The 17,922-nt window shown below is 42.5% G+C and overlaps 1 protein-coding gene across 8 annotated transcripts in view; it reads left to right on the top strand.

The window, feature by feature from the left end:
- Positions 1 to 17,922, top strand: part of DOCK6 (dedicator of cytokinesis 6) — a 439,831-nt gene that overhangs the window by 57,494 nt on the left and 364,415 nt on the right. For all 8 annotated transcript variants that reach the window (XM_078684817.1, XM_078684827.1, XM_078684835.1 and 5 more), the window contains exons 3-5: positions 3,120 to 3,295; positions 3,469 to 3,537; positions 17,422 to 17,551. In XM_078684817.1, the coding sequence (XP_078540943.1) occupies positions 3,120 to 3,295; positions 3,469 to 3,537; positions 17,422 to 17,551 (375 nt within the window). The remainder of the gene's footprint in view (positions 1 to 3,119; positions 3,296 to 3,468; positions 3,538 to 17,421; positions 17,552 to 17,922) is intronic.

Here is a 17,922-nt window from a genome sequence, read left to right on the forward strand (position 1 = left end):
AGAGCCTGCGTACACTCTGACCAGTCTCAGGTTGGTACTTTCCAGCTAGAGAATTGAGGTCTGCACGCGCAAGTATGGCCGCCAGCAGAGCGCAATCGCTAGCATGTTGGAACACCAGAAGCTCTGGAACAAATTACTTCTTGAGTTATGGAAGATTACCATTTTGAAACCATTTAAGAAATGTCTAAACTCCACGCACCCCTTAATATTGTTGTGTGTTTTTTTTTGTGTTTTAGCCTGATAGACTGTTAGCACAGGAATACATCTGGGTTTCAGTGCTTTTATATATCAGATATGGGGGTCTTGTGTGGTTATCTCAATAGATACATTTTTAAAATCAGAATGTAGAATTGATGTATTTTAGATCCGCAGTATATGTTAAATTGCTTTTTAATGTAAAGTTGTATTTTACTTCTGAGCTTTTATGATTTAATTTTAAATCGAATAGAGCTATTTCTGATTCTGAAATCAGTCTGGCCTAGTCGCACTGGGATGCTTATGCAAACGCCAGAGCCCAACCATTGAGCGTACAAGTTGACTGTAATCATGACATAACCGAAATTACGTATTTTAAAAAGTAGTGCTTTATAAATGTTTTCCCCTTTGCAGTACAATTACGTCGACTCCCATGTATATTGAATTGGATAATAATAAACATCAGTTCTTCAGGACCAAAATACTCTTCTGGGTGAACGTGTGCTGTCCAATTACATGTTACGATGTTACAGGGCGCGACCGTGTGCCTGAATTAAAATTCAGGAATTCTAGTACCGAAGCGCTTTCAAGCACAATCTCATCTTTCCGCGAGCCTTGGCAGCAAACTCCGAAACTGCCCACACAAAAAAAGGCCCTTTGTCCAGCCGATTCTGCTCCCTCCCAGGTGCTCTTAGCCATCTGATACCTGTACCTCACTCTCTTTCTCCTGGTGGAGAGCCAAAGTGACGCGTGCGTTCTTTCAGGCATCATCTTTCCCATTGCCTCAGTATTTCAGAATGGGTACCATCTGTTCTCAACTTTTAATGGCATGGTGCATAATTTCTAATTTAGTGAAATATATTTGGTGTGGGGGGTGACTGTAAATTGGTGATATCTGGATAAGAAAGGCAGCTTTTGGAGCTCCTCTCTTTGGTTTTGGTGCTGTTCTGGCTGTCATTACTAAGATCTTCCTTACACTCCTAAAGTTACTGTCTGGATGCCAAGTTCCTCATCTTCAGTTTTGAGACAACCTTTGTCCTGTTCTCCTGCTATCTATTCTCTTTGAAAAGGAATGTCATCTTATTACCTGTAGCCCGAACTGAGATTAAAGTCAAGCTTGTTGATCTATGAATCATAATTGGTCAGTGTTTGGGCCAAAATGTAAACTTGTTTAATCCAAGCAAAGGGTGGGAAGAGCTGCTGACTGGACTGTCGCAACCTGAAGACCTCCAGTGGTGGCCACTTATGTTTTTTGCCCACCCCAAACTGAATTGTAATTGTTTTACTGCACAACTGAATGATGCAACCTCAGGCAGATGAATAAGCGAGTCTATCCTGCTGGGATTTGGGTCTGTAACTCTTCGGTAACACATGCCTATGCATCACACGCAGAACCCACTTAGCTTTTTGTAGCAGGACGGGTGTGAATCTGGGTCCTGCTGTTCAAGTCATGATGTCTGACCCTGTATCCTCTACTTGGTTCTTATTGACATTTTGTTGTGATTTGAACCCGAGGAGCTGTGAATTTCTAAGTAACCTTTCTAAATCTGAAAGGGTAATTATGTTTTTTTCACCTTTCTATATTGCATAACGTTTCTCTGCTGTGTTTTTTTGCATATATTTTTAATTTCGGGAGACATTTCCAGAATAAATGTAATTGTTCGCTATTTGAAAACCACCTCCCTGTGTTGCTTTTGTCTGGACCTGTAATCTATTCTCTCTTTAGACGTCTGGTACATATGTGCCCAACTTACGACTGATTACTAATTGTTTTTTTGTTTAACGATGCAACTCTTGCAAGAAGAGAATGGCCACGAAGTAAGAGCCCTGAGCCATTGTCGGTCTCTTTAGACAAGTTGCTTCAGTCCAAAATAACACGCTAAGCGTCAGATACCAGTGCAGCACTGTGCTTGCTGGTCACTGCATCATCTTCTACACTCTATTTATGTTAGTGTTCATGTGTCAGTCCCTTCTGGCTTCCTGCTTGCCTTGTTCTCCAGAGTTTCACAGCCACTCATTTTATCCTCACTGCAATCTCCTTTCCGTGGTTTACTTCTCTTTACTTCTCTTGATCCCACTCCTTCTCACTGGGTTTTGCCTGTTTGTGTTCAAAAGCCTCTGGACTTCTTCCTCATATGTCAATGTACCTTCCAGTATTTCTGCACTTTCTTGTTTCTAAGTCTATTTTTCTCCCTACTTTTTTTTCTACTTGCTATGTTTGTTGATTCACGTATTTTTTTACTTGTCTCTTGATATATTTCTCTATATCCTCTTCTTGCTAGTCCTGTTCTGGACGTCTTCCTGTTCTTATCGATTCTTAGATCCCTTGTTGTCCTCAGCGTACCCCGTGACACTACCTGTATTTGCCGGCTTCCAGATCCTTTTCAGTGTATCCCTCTGTATTCCTGTGCTCACCAGTCCTTGCCTTCCTTCCTACCCTTTCCATGTGCTCCTCACTATTCCTGTGAGACTCTCTGCTCTCGTTGATTTTTCCTTTGGTACTTGTCCCAGACCCCTTACTTTCCTCTCTGTGTCCGCCTGTATTCTTGTGGTCTCCCCTCTCGGGATCCCTTGCTCTCTCCTCAGCGTGCCACTGTATTTTCCTCAGATTCTTTGCCCCCTTGTTGTTTCCTGAGGTACTTTCAGTATTCATCAGGTTCCAGATCTTGTACCGTCTACACAGGCTGTCTCTCTGTATTCCTGTGCTCCCTCAGTGCTGGTATATTTGTCAGCTTTGAATCCCCTTGCTCCTCCGTGTTTACTTGGAGAATCTGTTCTTCCACCGATTCATTCCTCTCCTGCCAGTGGTTGCTGTGAACTTACTGCCTGATCATTGTGTCTCTTTCCTTGCTGGTTCAATTGATCCCTTGATCCTTTTTTTCCTTTCCTCTGTGTTGGTGCCTCTCCCTCCCTCCCTGCTCCAGGTCCCCCTTTCAGAAGTGGTGGAGCCTGTGGACTTCGAAGAATACCTGGTTAGCCACCCGCCAGCATCCGAATCCGAACCCCTGAGGGAGCTGATCGACTTTCCTGCTGATGACATTGAGGTGATTCTGGAGCCCCGGGAATGCCGCACCCTGGAGTCCGGGATACCAGAAGAAGGGTGAGTGAAGCGCGTTGCATGTTATCCTGCAACAAGTCAATCTTGTGACTGTTGTAAATAGGGGATGGTAGTTACAGAGAGGAGGATAGAGCTCGGTGTGTGACCTGTGACAGGTTTATGGGCACCAATGACATGTCACTCCCGACTGCTACAATATGCTTGTCTCTTCACAGGAAGCTGGATGCTCGAGTGCGAGATGCTTTGCAAGTTTACACGGATGACTGGGTCATTGTGCAACGAAAGTAGGTGATCCAAGAATGTGTGTTTCATTTCTTTTCATCTCTCTGTCGATCAGTCTTTCTCTCTGCTGTATTCTTTGATGTCATTCTTTTGTAACCTTACTGATGCTCCTGAATCGGATAAATAGTGTTTTATTGGCATTGCTTACAGATTTTCAAGTATTGCTGCATCTTAAGATATTACAAGTTTACACTTGTAAATTTGAGGCAGGGCCAATGCATTGCACAAAACTTGTTTCATGGTTAGTCTTCGGAGATTTGTTCATTTTGATGTTCAACTGTGTCATTAGGTATTTGAATTCCTTTTCTAAACTCCAGCAGACAATACAATACATGCATACACGTGGTCCACTTTCGTCCTTTGATGTGTTGAAGTTTTCTAATATCCCTTGAATGTTGCGAGACTCTGCATTGGCCTTTGTATTTCTTCTTGTGCCTATTTTTTGTAAGTTATAGTAGGATATATACATTTTCTTAGAATGATTGTTAATTCAGAATGTACTGTATGTTAGTGTTGCAAAGAATAGTATTGATTGTTGCCTAACTCGACCATACTCTATCAATCTTGTAAACATGAAGGCTGCATTGGCCCTGGTCGGTTTCAGATCTGAACATTAACTATTTTATATTGTCGGCTGGCCTTTGGATGTCCCCTTGTTTCCACAGGTGTAGGGATGTCTTACAGCACTCACTAGTCTTTTGGTATCTCACATATGGGTCTGTTGGGGTATCGTAGCGTCCAATGGTCTTTGCGTGCCTTCCGATATGCTTGAGACGTTATGTGGTGTACACTGCTTTTTGCTACTTCTCTAGTGTTTGTTAGTCTTTGGATGTCCTATAAAATCTTTTGAGTACTGGATATAACGTATCATCCATTGATCTTTTGAGTCCTTATAAGGTAAATTGTTCAGTGGGTGGTTTGTACTTTCTTTTTTGCTGCTGTGTCTTACAGTGCTACTTGGTCTTATTAAATAGGTTAATGAATAAACTGTTGGATCTGTTGGTGTTTGGGTTTTGTTTGGTCTCTTTTGGTCTTAGACCATCATACTCCCGACTACTAATATCACTGAAATGCTATGCAAAGGACAGTGTGTGCTGTACAAATGCCATTGGCAGAACTTTGAATGTCTTATTTGCTTGATGTTCCTAAAATAGTTACAATTTGAGTACAAATGCTGTGCAAACATATTTAGCTATTATACTCTTGCACGCTGATTGTACAAAAATGATGCAAGCCAGGGGGAAACTACATATTGTTTGTGACGTTTTTTGGGAAAAGAATCTGTGCAAACAATTTGACCCAACATTTCTGTGTGTTGAGAACATGAAGGAACACCTGATCCTTTCTATATTAGTTTCTTCTCTTTGTAAATTTGCATGCAAATAACTACTTACATCGACTGGTAAAGACCAAATATATACTTTCATGTCAGGACACCTTGAGGGTTCTCCTTTGTCTCAAGATCTTGATTTGGTATGCAAACTTTTCTATCACAGAAATGTGTTTCTGATTTTTTTAAGAAAACAATTAAGGATTCAAAACCATACTAATGTTTGCTAGAATAGTATTTTCATAACACAAATAGTGGTGGTCATAAAGAATCATTTTGTGCCGTCTTATTCTGTTTTATTCATTTGATTTTTAGTCTTCGTTTTCAACCTTGGTTTTAATGTGTCTATTGTCGTATTACAAGTATGGACAAACTACACATTTTTTACTTCTGATGATGATGATGTTGGACGGGCTGCAAATTCTCGACATGCGATGATAATGCTTAGAACATTGTATTTTTTTTTTACATCGTTTTTTACTTAAAATAACAATGCATTTTAAGTATGATTATGAACTAAACAATTTTCCAAAGGAATCACTTATGCCTGCATTAATATTTTTCTGTCTTCTGTGTGTTCTTCTTATTGGTCTGTTGTTGGTGGTCATTGGACTTTAAATTTCATACATTGTCCATTGAAATTTCATTATTTTACAGTTCGTTTTTTTTTTTCTAGCTTTTTATATAATGCCTGTAGATCCTTCATTGTGATGTAATGTTCGTTTAGTCTTTTAGTGTCTTAATATTTCCATTTTGGCAGGCTTATAGTGTCTTAGTATTTTAATGTCACAATTCATTGGCAGACTTTTAGTGTTTGTTTGGTCTTTCCATGTCAAATTTGTTTTCCCTTTTAATATAGTCGGTTGGTCTTTCAATATCCTGTAGCATCCATTAGCATTTCCAAGATAGCTGTCTTATAGTATCTGTTGGCTAGGACCGGGTCTATCATAAGGCAATATTAATTATCAGATAGCCCAACGAGCATCAAATGTGGTCATGTGGCTGATTGAGAGGGCAGCAAAATTCACTTAACCTAGAGCTACACAAATCAGTTTACTGGCACTGCTGTTGCCCTCTTGGTATCTGATGTTGATCCTGGGCGATAGGCAATTTGCTTCCTTTCTGTGTCACTGGCAGAGTTGCTCTTTTCGCTTGTAGTTGAGCACTGTCTAGTGAAATAATGTATTTTTTTACTTCTGGTCCCTGACCCATTTCAGACCAATTAGTTTTGTTCTTCGGATCTGTGTATGTCTGTTTCAATCACGTTCCCTTGCTCTTGGGAGACACTGCAGTCGTTCAATTTGCCGGCATTTAGGATTCTCGGCTGTGGCAGCTTTTCTCTGTGTCTTTTGTGTTTGATGAGCTTGTTGAAGTCGCTCCAATGTCCTGCTTCATTCACAGATTCAGAGTTCAAAGTTCCCTCTGCTTGGCTTTTCAGCCATCCTTCCCCATAGACCTGATAGTATTTCTGTGTACATCAGGGTTGAGGCAATAGACTTGCAGGAACCACCTTCCGCAATAAAAAAAAATCTGTACACAAAATGAAAGTTGGCTGGGTGGTAAAATGTAATAAAACCCACATTTACAGTTTATTATGGGAGAGGTATTTGAGAATCAGCCAGTCAGCTCAACAACAAAAAAATGATGGCGCAGTTCTTCGGTACACCCATCTACACACATAAAACACCAGAAACATATTAAGCGGGTTCAAATTCATGTTATTTTAACGTTAACCAACACAAACCAACCCAAAATCAATAAAAAACATAATTAAACTAACATTAAATAAATCTCTAGTAACCGTGTGCAACCAAAAAAAACACACGACACATCATTGAAAATCTCTGAACTGTAGGAAAGGGTATAATGGTTGAGAAAGCGCCAATATGACAGTCTAACCATGGAAATCATTATATAAATGCGAATAACACATGTCTAGATCTGTTTCTGCAACAAAGAGGGAGAGAAAGCTGACTTTTCGTGTGTCCTGTGTGAGATGTCCCATAAATGACCGCCTCTTGGAATTTCAGTCCCAATAGCCATTAAATTAGCCTGTTCTAAGAGGGTGCGCTCTCTCGTGAACCAACTGTCTTCAGCATTATTTTCGAAGGATAAGATGCCCTGAATTGCAAACTTTTTTTGCCTATTTTCTATCCCAAAACAGTGAATGTCCCACAGCCACACTTGACCCAACGACAAGACATATTTACGTTTATCCTGTTCTCTCAGCAATATATTATGTTTCTCTTTGTCACTAGAGCAGCCGAGGTTTTTGCTCCCTGCAAACGAGCATTTTTTCGCATAGAACGAAAAGCGGGCATTTTCAGGGTTGCCTGCTCTACAGCAACGTCATGCCTTAATGCTGGTGTCACATACCAACATTGTAGAATAAAGTGGGAGGTTTTGAGAAAACAATCGAGAGAATGTATTATTCCCCATTGGCTTCCATTGATTGAAGCAGAGGCAATTTCAGACCGGAGAATAAAATGAATCCATTTCTTCTGGCTTCAAAGCTTGGCTGTCCAGTTTCCCGCCAGAATCCAGTCTGTTTTTCAGCAGAAGACGTCTTTAAGAAATCCGATACTGTGCATATCCCGCCATCTAGTGGTGGGAGTACAGCGCCGAGTCCCATGGGCGTTTATGTACGCTTCTTTTATTCAGTATGCATGGCTGTGTCTTAACTAAACAAGATCATTTTTGCAACAGGGCCTTTTGAACGCACACATGCGCTCAGGCGTTAACTATCCCTTGACATCCACCCAGTGCGTTGGAAGATTGTTCTGGAGATGAGAACGTTCCTGTTTGAGTTCGAAGGAAGGTCGAACCCTTCCCAAGTCGTTGCTAATTAGCATACAGGCGGCAGAAAGGGGACAAACCAGTCTGCCCTGCTGTCAGGTGCTCAGAGGCAGGTCGGTGAGTTCCTGCAGGTTTGGATCAATACGTTTCCCACAGTCGAAGCTGCATGCCTGTTTGGACAGCATTTCGAGGGGTGTGGCTGGACCTGCGCCCTGTCACTAAAGGTGCTTTGGGGTTATCATTCTATTTCGAAAGGCTTCCCACACCTTACTCTACAATTGGTCGCAGCATTCGTACTAATTTCAGAAATAAAAGATTTTACAAAGCCATCATGTTGCGCTTCGTGTTTATAGTCTGCTTATTAACTCATGTTTCCTCAGACAGGAGTCTGCTACATCATAAGCATTTATTTATCTTGTTGTAAACTTAAATTGCGTAGTTCCAAAAAAATGTGACTGGGGTGCCCTCTAAGCCCACTTGTGTGGAACAACTTGTTGGTTATCCAACCCTCAACCCCCTATTTATTTGCAGATTTAAGATTCCTGAATTCTCGCCTAATTTTTTAGGTTTTACCTACACGACGCTTGCGCCGTGCTGGCAAAATCTCTTCTAAAAAAGATCTTAAAATGGGCGTAGAGCCCACCCATTACTTACCTTTCCGTACCATAGGCCGGCTCCTGCATCACTCTTGTTTCCTTTCTTCCTGTTGGTCAGCACTCCTCCTGCCTTCAGCTTCCTGTTTGGCTTCACATCTTCGTCCTTGCTGAGGAGCTTGGACCAAGTACTGCTACCGGCAGCCAGTGTCCTTTCACTGGCCGCGCACTTACAACATAGCTTTTTTTTTCTTTTTACTTTCCAGGGACCTCATTGTGTTTGTTGATTGCCTGTTGCTACCACCACCTCACTTTGTCTCTGCATGCCTCTTTCCCGCATGGCCCTGGCATGTCCCGCCCACCACCTCACTCCGTCACTGCAAGCCTCTTCCTCACCCCATCGCTAGTTGCCTCCCTCCTACCTCTATCATAGCTTGGTTTATATAGCGCAAAGTCTACTGGATGTACTTGAAGCGCTTTACATGAGCACCAGTTTTATTACACAAGGACACATTAATTGTTACAAGCACAGGGAGATTAAGTGATTTGCCCAGAATCACAGGATGTTGAGCCAATGCCGAGACTCAAACCTGGTTCCTCAGCTTCAAGGGCAGCAGCTGTGGCCGTTACACCACAGCCTCTCCATGTTGAGTGTTGCAGCCAGCTACCCTTTGACACGCTGGTAACTGCAATGGGCATTTGTTCAAGAATATAAACTGCATATTAAGTATAGGGAAAATAACGGGAAAATAACAATTTAAAATTGTTTGTATGTCCCTAGCTTAAAGTTAAAAAAAAAAAAAAAGCCATGTGCTACAGGCTGGCCGCGTCATATAACTTTTTTTAACTTTAAGCTATGTTGCACAGTGGCCTGCACCGCTCTGCAACATTAAAAAACATTGACAAATGCAATAGATCTCGCATTGGCCAAACCTATTGGCTTTGCCAGTGCTTGTTTGGTTATATTTCCTTTGAGGTTACTGTGAGATACATTTTTATGATGTAGAAGACACCTACCTGGTGGGACAGGAGTGCCTAAGCACCATATATTTTATATGGGCTAATCGCAAGGCAGTGTTGTATATGTAGAGAGAGAGAGAGAGAGAGAATGCAGTTAATAGGTTCCTTTAACTCAAACTCCTATTTATATTTATGTTTATAGTGAAAACGATTGTGTTTTTAGCAGAAAAAAGTCTATGTCTGACTGTATAAGGAGGCTATTTACAAAAAGGGGTGTAGTCGAATTCTAACCAATCTGCTGCTACAGACCGTCATAAAACATTTTGCAAATACATTTTATCTCTGCCCGAAATGACTATCAGGCTACATCTTCTTATTTTAAAAAAAAAAAACCTCATGGTCGTTGCAGTTTCACTGGGGCTCATGGGCTAGGCACACCCTACGATCTTCGGTTCATATCTAGACATGCCGCTGCCATGTAGTAACTCTCGGAGGAGAACATAAAATGCAATGGTTGAAATATTGGATTCTGTATTATCCACTGCCATTACTTTTGGTAGCGTTTCATTCAATCCCTTTTTGGCTACCTTTTGAGACCAGAGCCAAAGGGCGCAGGCAGACCAGGAATTCTGAGGTACAAGCAAACTTAAGCAATCTTTTGGTCTTTTTAGGCCTCATCAGTGATGTGCAAGGCATATCAGCGGCACAGCTAGCTATGGCACACAGAATTACCCATATACCTGTCACTCAGAGTGACTCAAGAAAAGAACCCCAAAAATGCAATGGCAGAATGCTTAATTTGATCATAAAATGTGGCAATGCTCTGGCTAGCGTTCCACTCCATGTTTTTTTGTCTCGCTATGTAGATTAGAAAGACAGGCCAATGGGTCAGTCTTGGTCCTGTACCAAAAGTGACAATCCAATCCAGCGGTTTGTCACTTCTCTTCTTAACGTGAACACGAACAGTACCTGCCATGTTTCGGCGCTTTTCGCCTTCATCAATGAAGTTGATCTTGAGTTGCAAAAGACGTCATTATTAGAAGTTGTGCGAGGGTGTGAAAAAAGAAGGACATAAATATGTCTGTAAAAAAGAGTTTTGCACAGATGTAATCGTACGTTTTATAGCGCAGAGATAGGTTGGAGTAATGGAATGCTGTTCTTTAATGGGACGGAGAGAGGCTATACAACATTGTGTATATCAATTGTGGATTTAGGTATTTGAGGTACCCTTTTCACCTACACAAGATGAAATGAGCTGCCCAGAATCCACGATTTTCTCAAGTGCGGCAGATTATAAAGATTAAAACCAAGGTCCCAGATACCATTCAGCAAATTGGCAGTATAGACATTAGACACAACTCACACAATTCCCCCGGGCTTTCAAAGGAAGTGACAGAGCTAGATCTGTTTAACAGTATATTTCAGTACAATATATACACCGCTGCCAGCATACAGGCTTTCATTTAATAATAAAAAAAAATGTTTTGCATTTTATCTCATGCTCTTTAATCAGAAGAATCTGTCTTTACTTTTGCAATCGATTCTGTCTAAATTTCAATCCCGCTGCCCTCTGCTCTTAATTTTGATGGCTTAGGCACAGACCATAGGGTGTGACGCGTCCAACTGACAGCAACGTGCTGCAGCTGTATGGCAGCATGGTTCGAACCCTTTTGTATATAACCAAAAGGTGCAAAGAACTGTCGCATAGTGCTTTCGTTAATGAGATTTAAACCTTGCATTATTTTTTTAATTTTCAAAGTTTGTGCTTGTCTTTTAATGACAGTGCAGAATATAATGCTTAACCCTCTTCCTGAAGTACCTATTGGGGTTTATACTTTGAGCTTTTTCTGGCAGGAGAGTTGGAAGTTTCTTTGATAAAGAGCATCATCAGTGAAATATGTCTGTGGCATGTGACATGTATTTAGGAATTAGTGTCACATTTTCAAATGTCTGTTTGTTCCAGTTGTCCCTTCTTCTGTCGTGCACATACCCGACTTTTTGCAGGCTGTATTTAGTTTTGGTGATGTGCCTGGTTCTGCGCATGGATGCATTAATGCTAACTATATCTTGATGTTTATATAGTGCCTTGTGTCACTGTTACTGTTGCACATTTCTTGGGCCATAGGCCGGAAAGAACCATGTTGGTTTGAAACCCGTCGGCTTCCACAACAAGAGTATAAGATACTGAGCCACTTTTGCATGTTTTTCGGAAGGCGACCTGAACCCACAGAACATAAACTACATGTGGATTACTCAAAAGAATGTTATTATACCAAGTGGGATTCGCATATCTAGACTCGAAATAAATAAAATTTTGCCACAAAGCGAATCTGGATAGTATTTTTACTGGTCCAACGCGGTGATGGTAGACTCATGAGAGCGGGCGGGTAAAATTGTGGATTGGTTCACTGGGGGCTTGTCAGAATTTTAGCAAAGTCACCATCACAGATTTCACAGCTCCTGCACTCTCAATCCACTTTCCTGAGTAAATCACAGAAACAAGCACTGCAAAATGTGGAACACGGCTTTAGTGAAATGTTGGGGTGATATACATTATCTGCGAAACTGTGAAAAAAGAGACATAGGGAGATTGTTTGAATATTCAAGAACACCTAAACTTGGGAAATATACACGTTTAGCTTTTGGACAGCGGCCCAGTTCTTGTGGGAACGTTGCTGGAGTCCGTTGCTGTTTATAAGGCGCAGTTCAAATGCACAACCTGCTAATTTTAGCTGATTGATAGGGGTCGGGTTTGTTCTGGAGCCTGCTCTTTGCAGCATAGAATGCTTGGCCTTCTGGCATTTCCTGGCAGGCTTGGCATTTGTAATTAGTTGCGCGCTCCATAATTCCCTCATTCATCTGAAAATAGCACATTCTGTCTTTTTTAGGAAAATCATAACTCTTATCTTTGCTTAATTTTAGCCTTTATGAGTTACATCACTGTTCTGACTTTTGTGGCTGGCATTGTTCCGTTGCAATGACAGCCTGTTGAGGCTACTCTTTGCGTCTGCGGCAGCATTGTAGTGAGCGTATGATGCCTTTGAGCTCCGACCATCGCTTTAATCTTCATGTTGGTGTTTTGTAAGCCACTAGATCTCCCCTTCCCATCACATCACTGTAAGAACACATCAGGTGTACGCTGAGCAGGTGGGAAATTGGGTTGAGCGACAAAGTGTTCACCAGGAGGTGGTGTGATCTCAGGCAGCTTCTGTAGACCAGCCTGTACCTAGCAGCACTGAGGGCTTAAAGAAACCAGGAAGTATGCTACTTTCACAGTAGGCGCAAGACAGGAAGTTTCTCCTCAAGTGGGTCATCATGACTGCTTAGATTGGTGCATGGGAATGTGGACTGGCTGGGCCTCTGGTCATCTCCAGAGAGCTGTACTCAATCAATCAAAATCTTTATTTCAGCTTACAGTCATAAAAGAATAAATAAACATAATACTATTAAAAAAAAAAGAGTTAAAACAGTTTACTTAACACTCCATTTCATATAAAGCCAAAGGTCATTCTAGCCACAATCGAATAATATGCAATAAATACAGCAGGCATTGTAAAATAAATACAATCTCATATTCCAGTGCATTAAAACTCAGATTCATAGGAATCCACTAGGGAGATAAAGACTTCTGTCTAAGCCTCCACATGCGTACCAAAAAATGTGAAACCGAAAAGACAATGCATTGATTAGTATTGCTTTTAAGGATCATTGATGCAACCCTAAAGCTCCTTGACCCTTGTTTATGGCAAACAGGGCGAATCCACTTGTTTCTCATTACTTGATAACCTTGGCAGAAAAATATGACATGTTCAGTTGTACTCTAGTTCCCAGATTAGCTACCACTGGACCTGCTTCAGGAAGTCCAAAATGTTGCAGTTCGCCTCATTGTTGGCTGAAACAGGCACACTTCTGTTGACCCTTTTATGCAAAGGCTGAACCATTTATCTGTTCAGGCCAGGATTAAGACCAGTAGTGTGTGTTTGGTATATAAATGCTTAGGCGACCCTGGCAAACGGCACCTCTGCTCCATAACCACACCTGTTCCCTCTGGAGGTAGCTTGCTAGCTCTTTTATGCTGATAAACAACCCTTTTGATATTTGTCACTCAAGAGGATGGCTCTTTCGCTGTCTGAGGACCGAATCTCTGCAGCCGCTGCCTTTTCGCAAAAGGACTCTTTATAGCCTAATGGTAAATATATGGGCCTTTAAAATTAACCACTGCTCAGACACTAATAAAATAGTTCAGTAAGTGTTGACTGTGCAGATGCCACAAATTGGATGCTTGAATAAAGCTTACAGATGGATCCATACCCTGCAAAGATTTGAAGTTTATTACGACCTACCAGTGGCGGCTGGTACCCTAAATATTTGATGGGGCAACCAACCAGCATGCCTTTAAGGTCAGCTCCAAAACTCTCAGTCATGGCTCATTATAAACCGCGTTTATAACGATCCACGACTGAGGGCTCTGGCGTGGAGGATGAAGACAGTGCTTGTCAGTGGGGAAATGCTTTTTAAAAAGTAATTCAGTACAAGATATGTCTCGTGCATAGTGAAAACCAGGTGTGAGGCGTTTTTGCATTATTGCTCCCCTGCATCCTGTTTGTACTCGCCAGCTGTGCTCCAGCCACGAATGGAGGAGCATGCAGTGCTGCCCAGCAGACAACCTTGACAGCGCACCCTACAGCTTCACTGGACCGGGGTCTGCCATTGGCACACACAGGGACTCTGCCCACTCACTTTTGTTTTGGTTGCAAAGTATAGAGGCGTAATGCAGGCGCTAGCAGTCCCTGAGGTGCGGGTGCGATCCCCAACTCTTTAAGGTACTCCATTCAACCCAAGGCCAATGAATGTCTGTGAGGGTCACCATACCACATTCTGCGGGGGAGGCGCGGGCATTGTTTTGAGTTACGCAACTGGCACAGTACTTCTCCTGCTTTTTCCAAAACGGATAAAAAAAAAATGAATGCTTTACCTTCTAACCAATGGAAATTGTAAACATAAGTGTAGCTTTTTTAACCACAGACAACGATGGCACTATTTAGAGAATAGCACACAGACAGTTATTTAACACAAGCCTTTCTGAGATCAGAACCTCTTATTACTCACATTGCTCTGCCCTGGAAAATAAACACACAATTTTGTTGGAAAGCGGCATGCAGACACGATGCTCAAAGAGGCCTAAAAGTGCAGAAAGCAGGATCCCATCATAGTGCCCGATCGCTCGCTCATTGTTTAGAAATTGAATCCGTCCCACTCACACCTTGTCCTGCTAAACTAAACACAACCACATCTCATACAAACGCATATTCCTAACATACCCCACCCATATAAAAACAGCTTGGTCCTCTAAGCCGGCACAAAACCTGCCAACAGTAGCAACTGGTCTCCCGGTAGAGTGGTGGTGGAGGGGTATGGTGTTGGGGGGCTGACCGACGACAAAATTGAAAAAAAAGAAAAATACTTACCTGCTCCCCACTGCTCTGCTGCTCTTCTCCTTTCTGCTGTGAGGCTCCGAAACTACCCACGGCCAATCCCAGCGCTTCTTTCATGCTGGCTAGCATGAGAGAAGCACTGGTATTGGTCAGAGCAGGCTTGTTTTCCTCCAAAGGGGACTTGAAGCCTATGCCTGCTGTTCTCTCCACCCAGCATTGCCGCTTAGGTTGGAGACCTGTCAATGCATATTATGGGTTGGACGCCCTAAGACGGCCTGCTAAACCGTCATGCGCAATGACAGCCGTGCTGTCCACCACTCCCCTTCCATGCCTGTCGGGGCATGGCCCCGCCCCAAAGACTTGGCTCCGTCCATAGAAAAATGCGATGATAATAATAATATTTTCTTATCATTTAATTTTTCCTTCTCCTCAGCTGGCGAGCAGGGGGGGCGTGCTCCTCTGCTATAGCGGAGGAGCCGCCGCTCGAGCTGAAACGGGGCTCATTTGCTGAGTGGTTCCAATCTGTTTCAGGGCTTGTGGTGGGAAACGGGCACCATCATGCACCCATTCCCTTCGCCTTGATTAGCTAGGTCTATGTTCACTGGAACCCGTATGGGAGGACAGAATACTACAGTTGGACCCATGCAGCAAAATGAGGTCCAGCAGCTCCTCTGAGCCTAGGACAGCAGTCTGCGGGTGCCACTCTCCTACACGGGGTGTGGGGTGGAGTAAACAAGGACTCCTTTGAAGTTACCGTGCCTGTAAAATGCACCATGAAACTGAAAGTATGCATGTGTGTCCCTCCATTTTACCACATGTGGCTGCCTCGATTGCGAGCCCTAGGTCTGGTTTCTAAACGATCCCTTTCTCCTCCATTTTCCTGCATTCTCTGTTCCAAGATGTAAACTAAATCTTACCCACTCCGCTGGCTCTCCTCCTTCAGTCCTCGTTCTTCAATCCCTGGACCCACATAAACGGGAGTGGTAAGCTCATAATTAACTTGCACAAATTAGACCGGATCACAAGGTACATGTTTTGAGTTGAAATACCCTCTTCGGCACCAGGGACCATCAACCTGCAGATATCGGGTCATAATTATTTCGATATGAGAAAAATTTAGCATTACTGCTTTTCTCATAATAGGCATGTCAACACGGTGACATGGACCAGTGAGACTGGGATTATGTCTTTAGGGAGCTGGTGAAACTGCTAAGGCTTCCATGGAGAGGCCCACTTTCAAATGTATCTGTCTTCATTCACTTGAGAGTGGTTGTTATATTATGTTAAATAGGTTTATAACATGAAGCTTTCACCCTAGTGCTTCTTGTCGCGATCATTGGGATATGTGATAGCATCAGGATTGACGTTTTCTGCATGGTTTGATGTTCTCTAACACAGCCAGTATATTCTCTGGCACCGCATTATTCTTATTCTCTCGCTTAGTGGCCAACAGTTATTCTCTGGCTTGGTTGAAAGTCTTATACTCTGGAGCAGCTTTTGGCATAATTTTCTTAACAATGAAGGTGAATACTTTGACCTCATCTCTGGCAGAATAGTTTACAAAAGGCTTGCTCGCCATTGGGTGATATCGTCAGACTTGTCGAAAAGCTGAGAATTCAACTGTTTTCAAGAGTGCAGATTGTCAAAAAGTGAATGTCAGGATGGTAGAAAAGAATTGCTTTTGTGGAGCCCTCAAATGATATCAATCACCCGGGTTGGTGTGACAAGTGAGTTGGGTGAGACTGAGTGGATCAGCTTTACCAAAAGCTTAACATGTATGCTGAGAAAATAAGCAATAAAGTCAGATCTGGTGGGACGCTATGTCACTTGGGCAGCCATGCGCTCGACAAATCCGATAACATAACATCCTACATGTAAGCTCTTTCGAAGCAGAGACAAATAGTGGAAGAGTAAATAATCGCAATCTGCTGGTTATGCTTTGACACTAGACCAAGCTGCCCTCATTCTTCAAAGCAGGGTATAGTATTTGGAGGCGTTGAAGGCTGCAATAAGGTGTATCAACTCCAGGACCCCCAACTTCATCCCTGTTAGTTTCTCAAGCTGTGCATGATGTTAATCGGGGGCGATTTAGTGCCTCTACCAGGTAGAAGGTTCTTTAGAAAAGGGTGTAGAATATGATTATTTTCGGCAAAGATAGATATTCTTAGACAAGTAAACTCTCTGAGAAGCTTTAAGAAAATCAGTAGATCCCTGATGGGCCTGTAATTGTATCTGTTCAAGCCTGACAGGGTTTTCCAATAAATGAGTTACCATCGATGGGCAGATCCTCTGGCACCATACTTGGCATCTTCAATTGCACAGTGATTGCCATATTTTCTGGCACAATGATTTTGTGGTTCAATTGCTGTTATATTTTTCTGCAAATTCCTTCATTTATCATGAGACCATACTGGGCATGTTCTTTACCATGTTTAAGCTGCTCAGAATCCGAATATATTGCTAAAGCCTGAAAACCAGACAAAGTTTTTTTGATGGAGGAAAACTTCTCTGTGCATCATCAAGGCTTTTACTTCCATTTTGTTCTTCTCTTGCATCCTTCTTCTTTTTTCTCATTTACGTTTTTGCTTCTGTCTCCATTCCCATCATCCTCTTCTATCTGATGTCCTCCTTATTTCCACTTTCCCAAGCCCCTCGTGCCTTTAACATTTCTATTATTGGGATACTAGGCCTTGTACGTGGCCTGGAACCCTAGCCTTTTCCCACCAGCAGTGATGTGTTTGAACCTGAAATGCTCTTCTGCCTTCTCTCTAGATACCAGACACTCAGCACCGTTTACAACCCCAACACAGCCGAGCGGCAGCGTGATCGGCAACGGGGGCTTTCTCGGCAGGTGTACGAAGTGGACGAGGCATTAGAGGACCGGGGCAGCCTGGAAGAGTCGGTATGGCTGCCTTGTATTGAGCATCCCTTTCAATATGAGACCGATTATAATTTGTGGAAACATTCAACATGGCTCCTTCTCTGGGTGTCCAGAGCCCCATGTGATGATCACTCACATCTTCAATCTCTTTTGTTTTCCACCGCATAGTCTATTTTGACCATTTTGTGTCTGTTCTACCACACTTTACAACAAAACCACAATCGGTGCGGAAACAACATTGGCACTTTTAAGGGCATTCTCAGCAGCAAAGACAAGGATTGAGTGGGGCATAGAGCACGACCACCCTTGCATACAACTGAGCAGGGTTGATGCACATTGATAACAATTTTGAAGACTTGGCAATTGGTAGGCACTGTGGGGAGGTGGCAGAG

The sequence above is a fragment of the Lissotriton helveticus genome, chromosome 1_1 (assembly GCF_964261635.1).
Source record: "Lissotriton helveticus chromosome 1_1, aLisHel1.1, whole genome shotgun sequence".
NCBI lineage: Eukaryota > Metazoa > Chordata > Amphibia > Caudata > Salamandridae > Lissotriton > Lissotriton helveticus.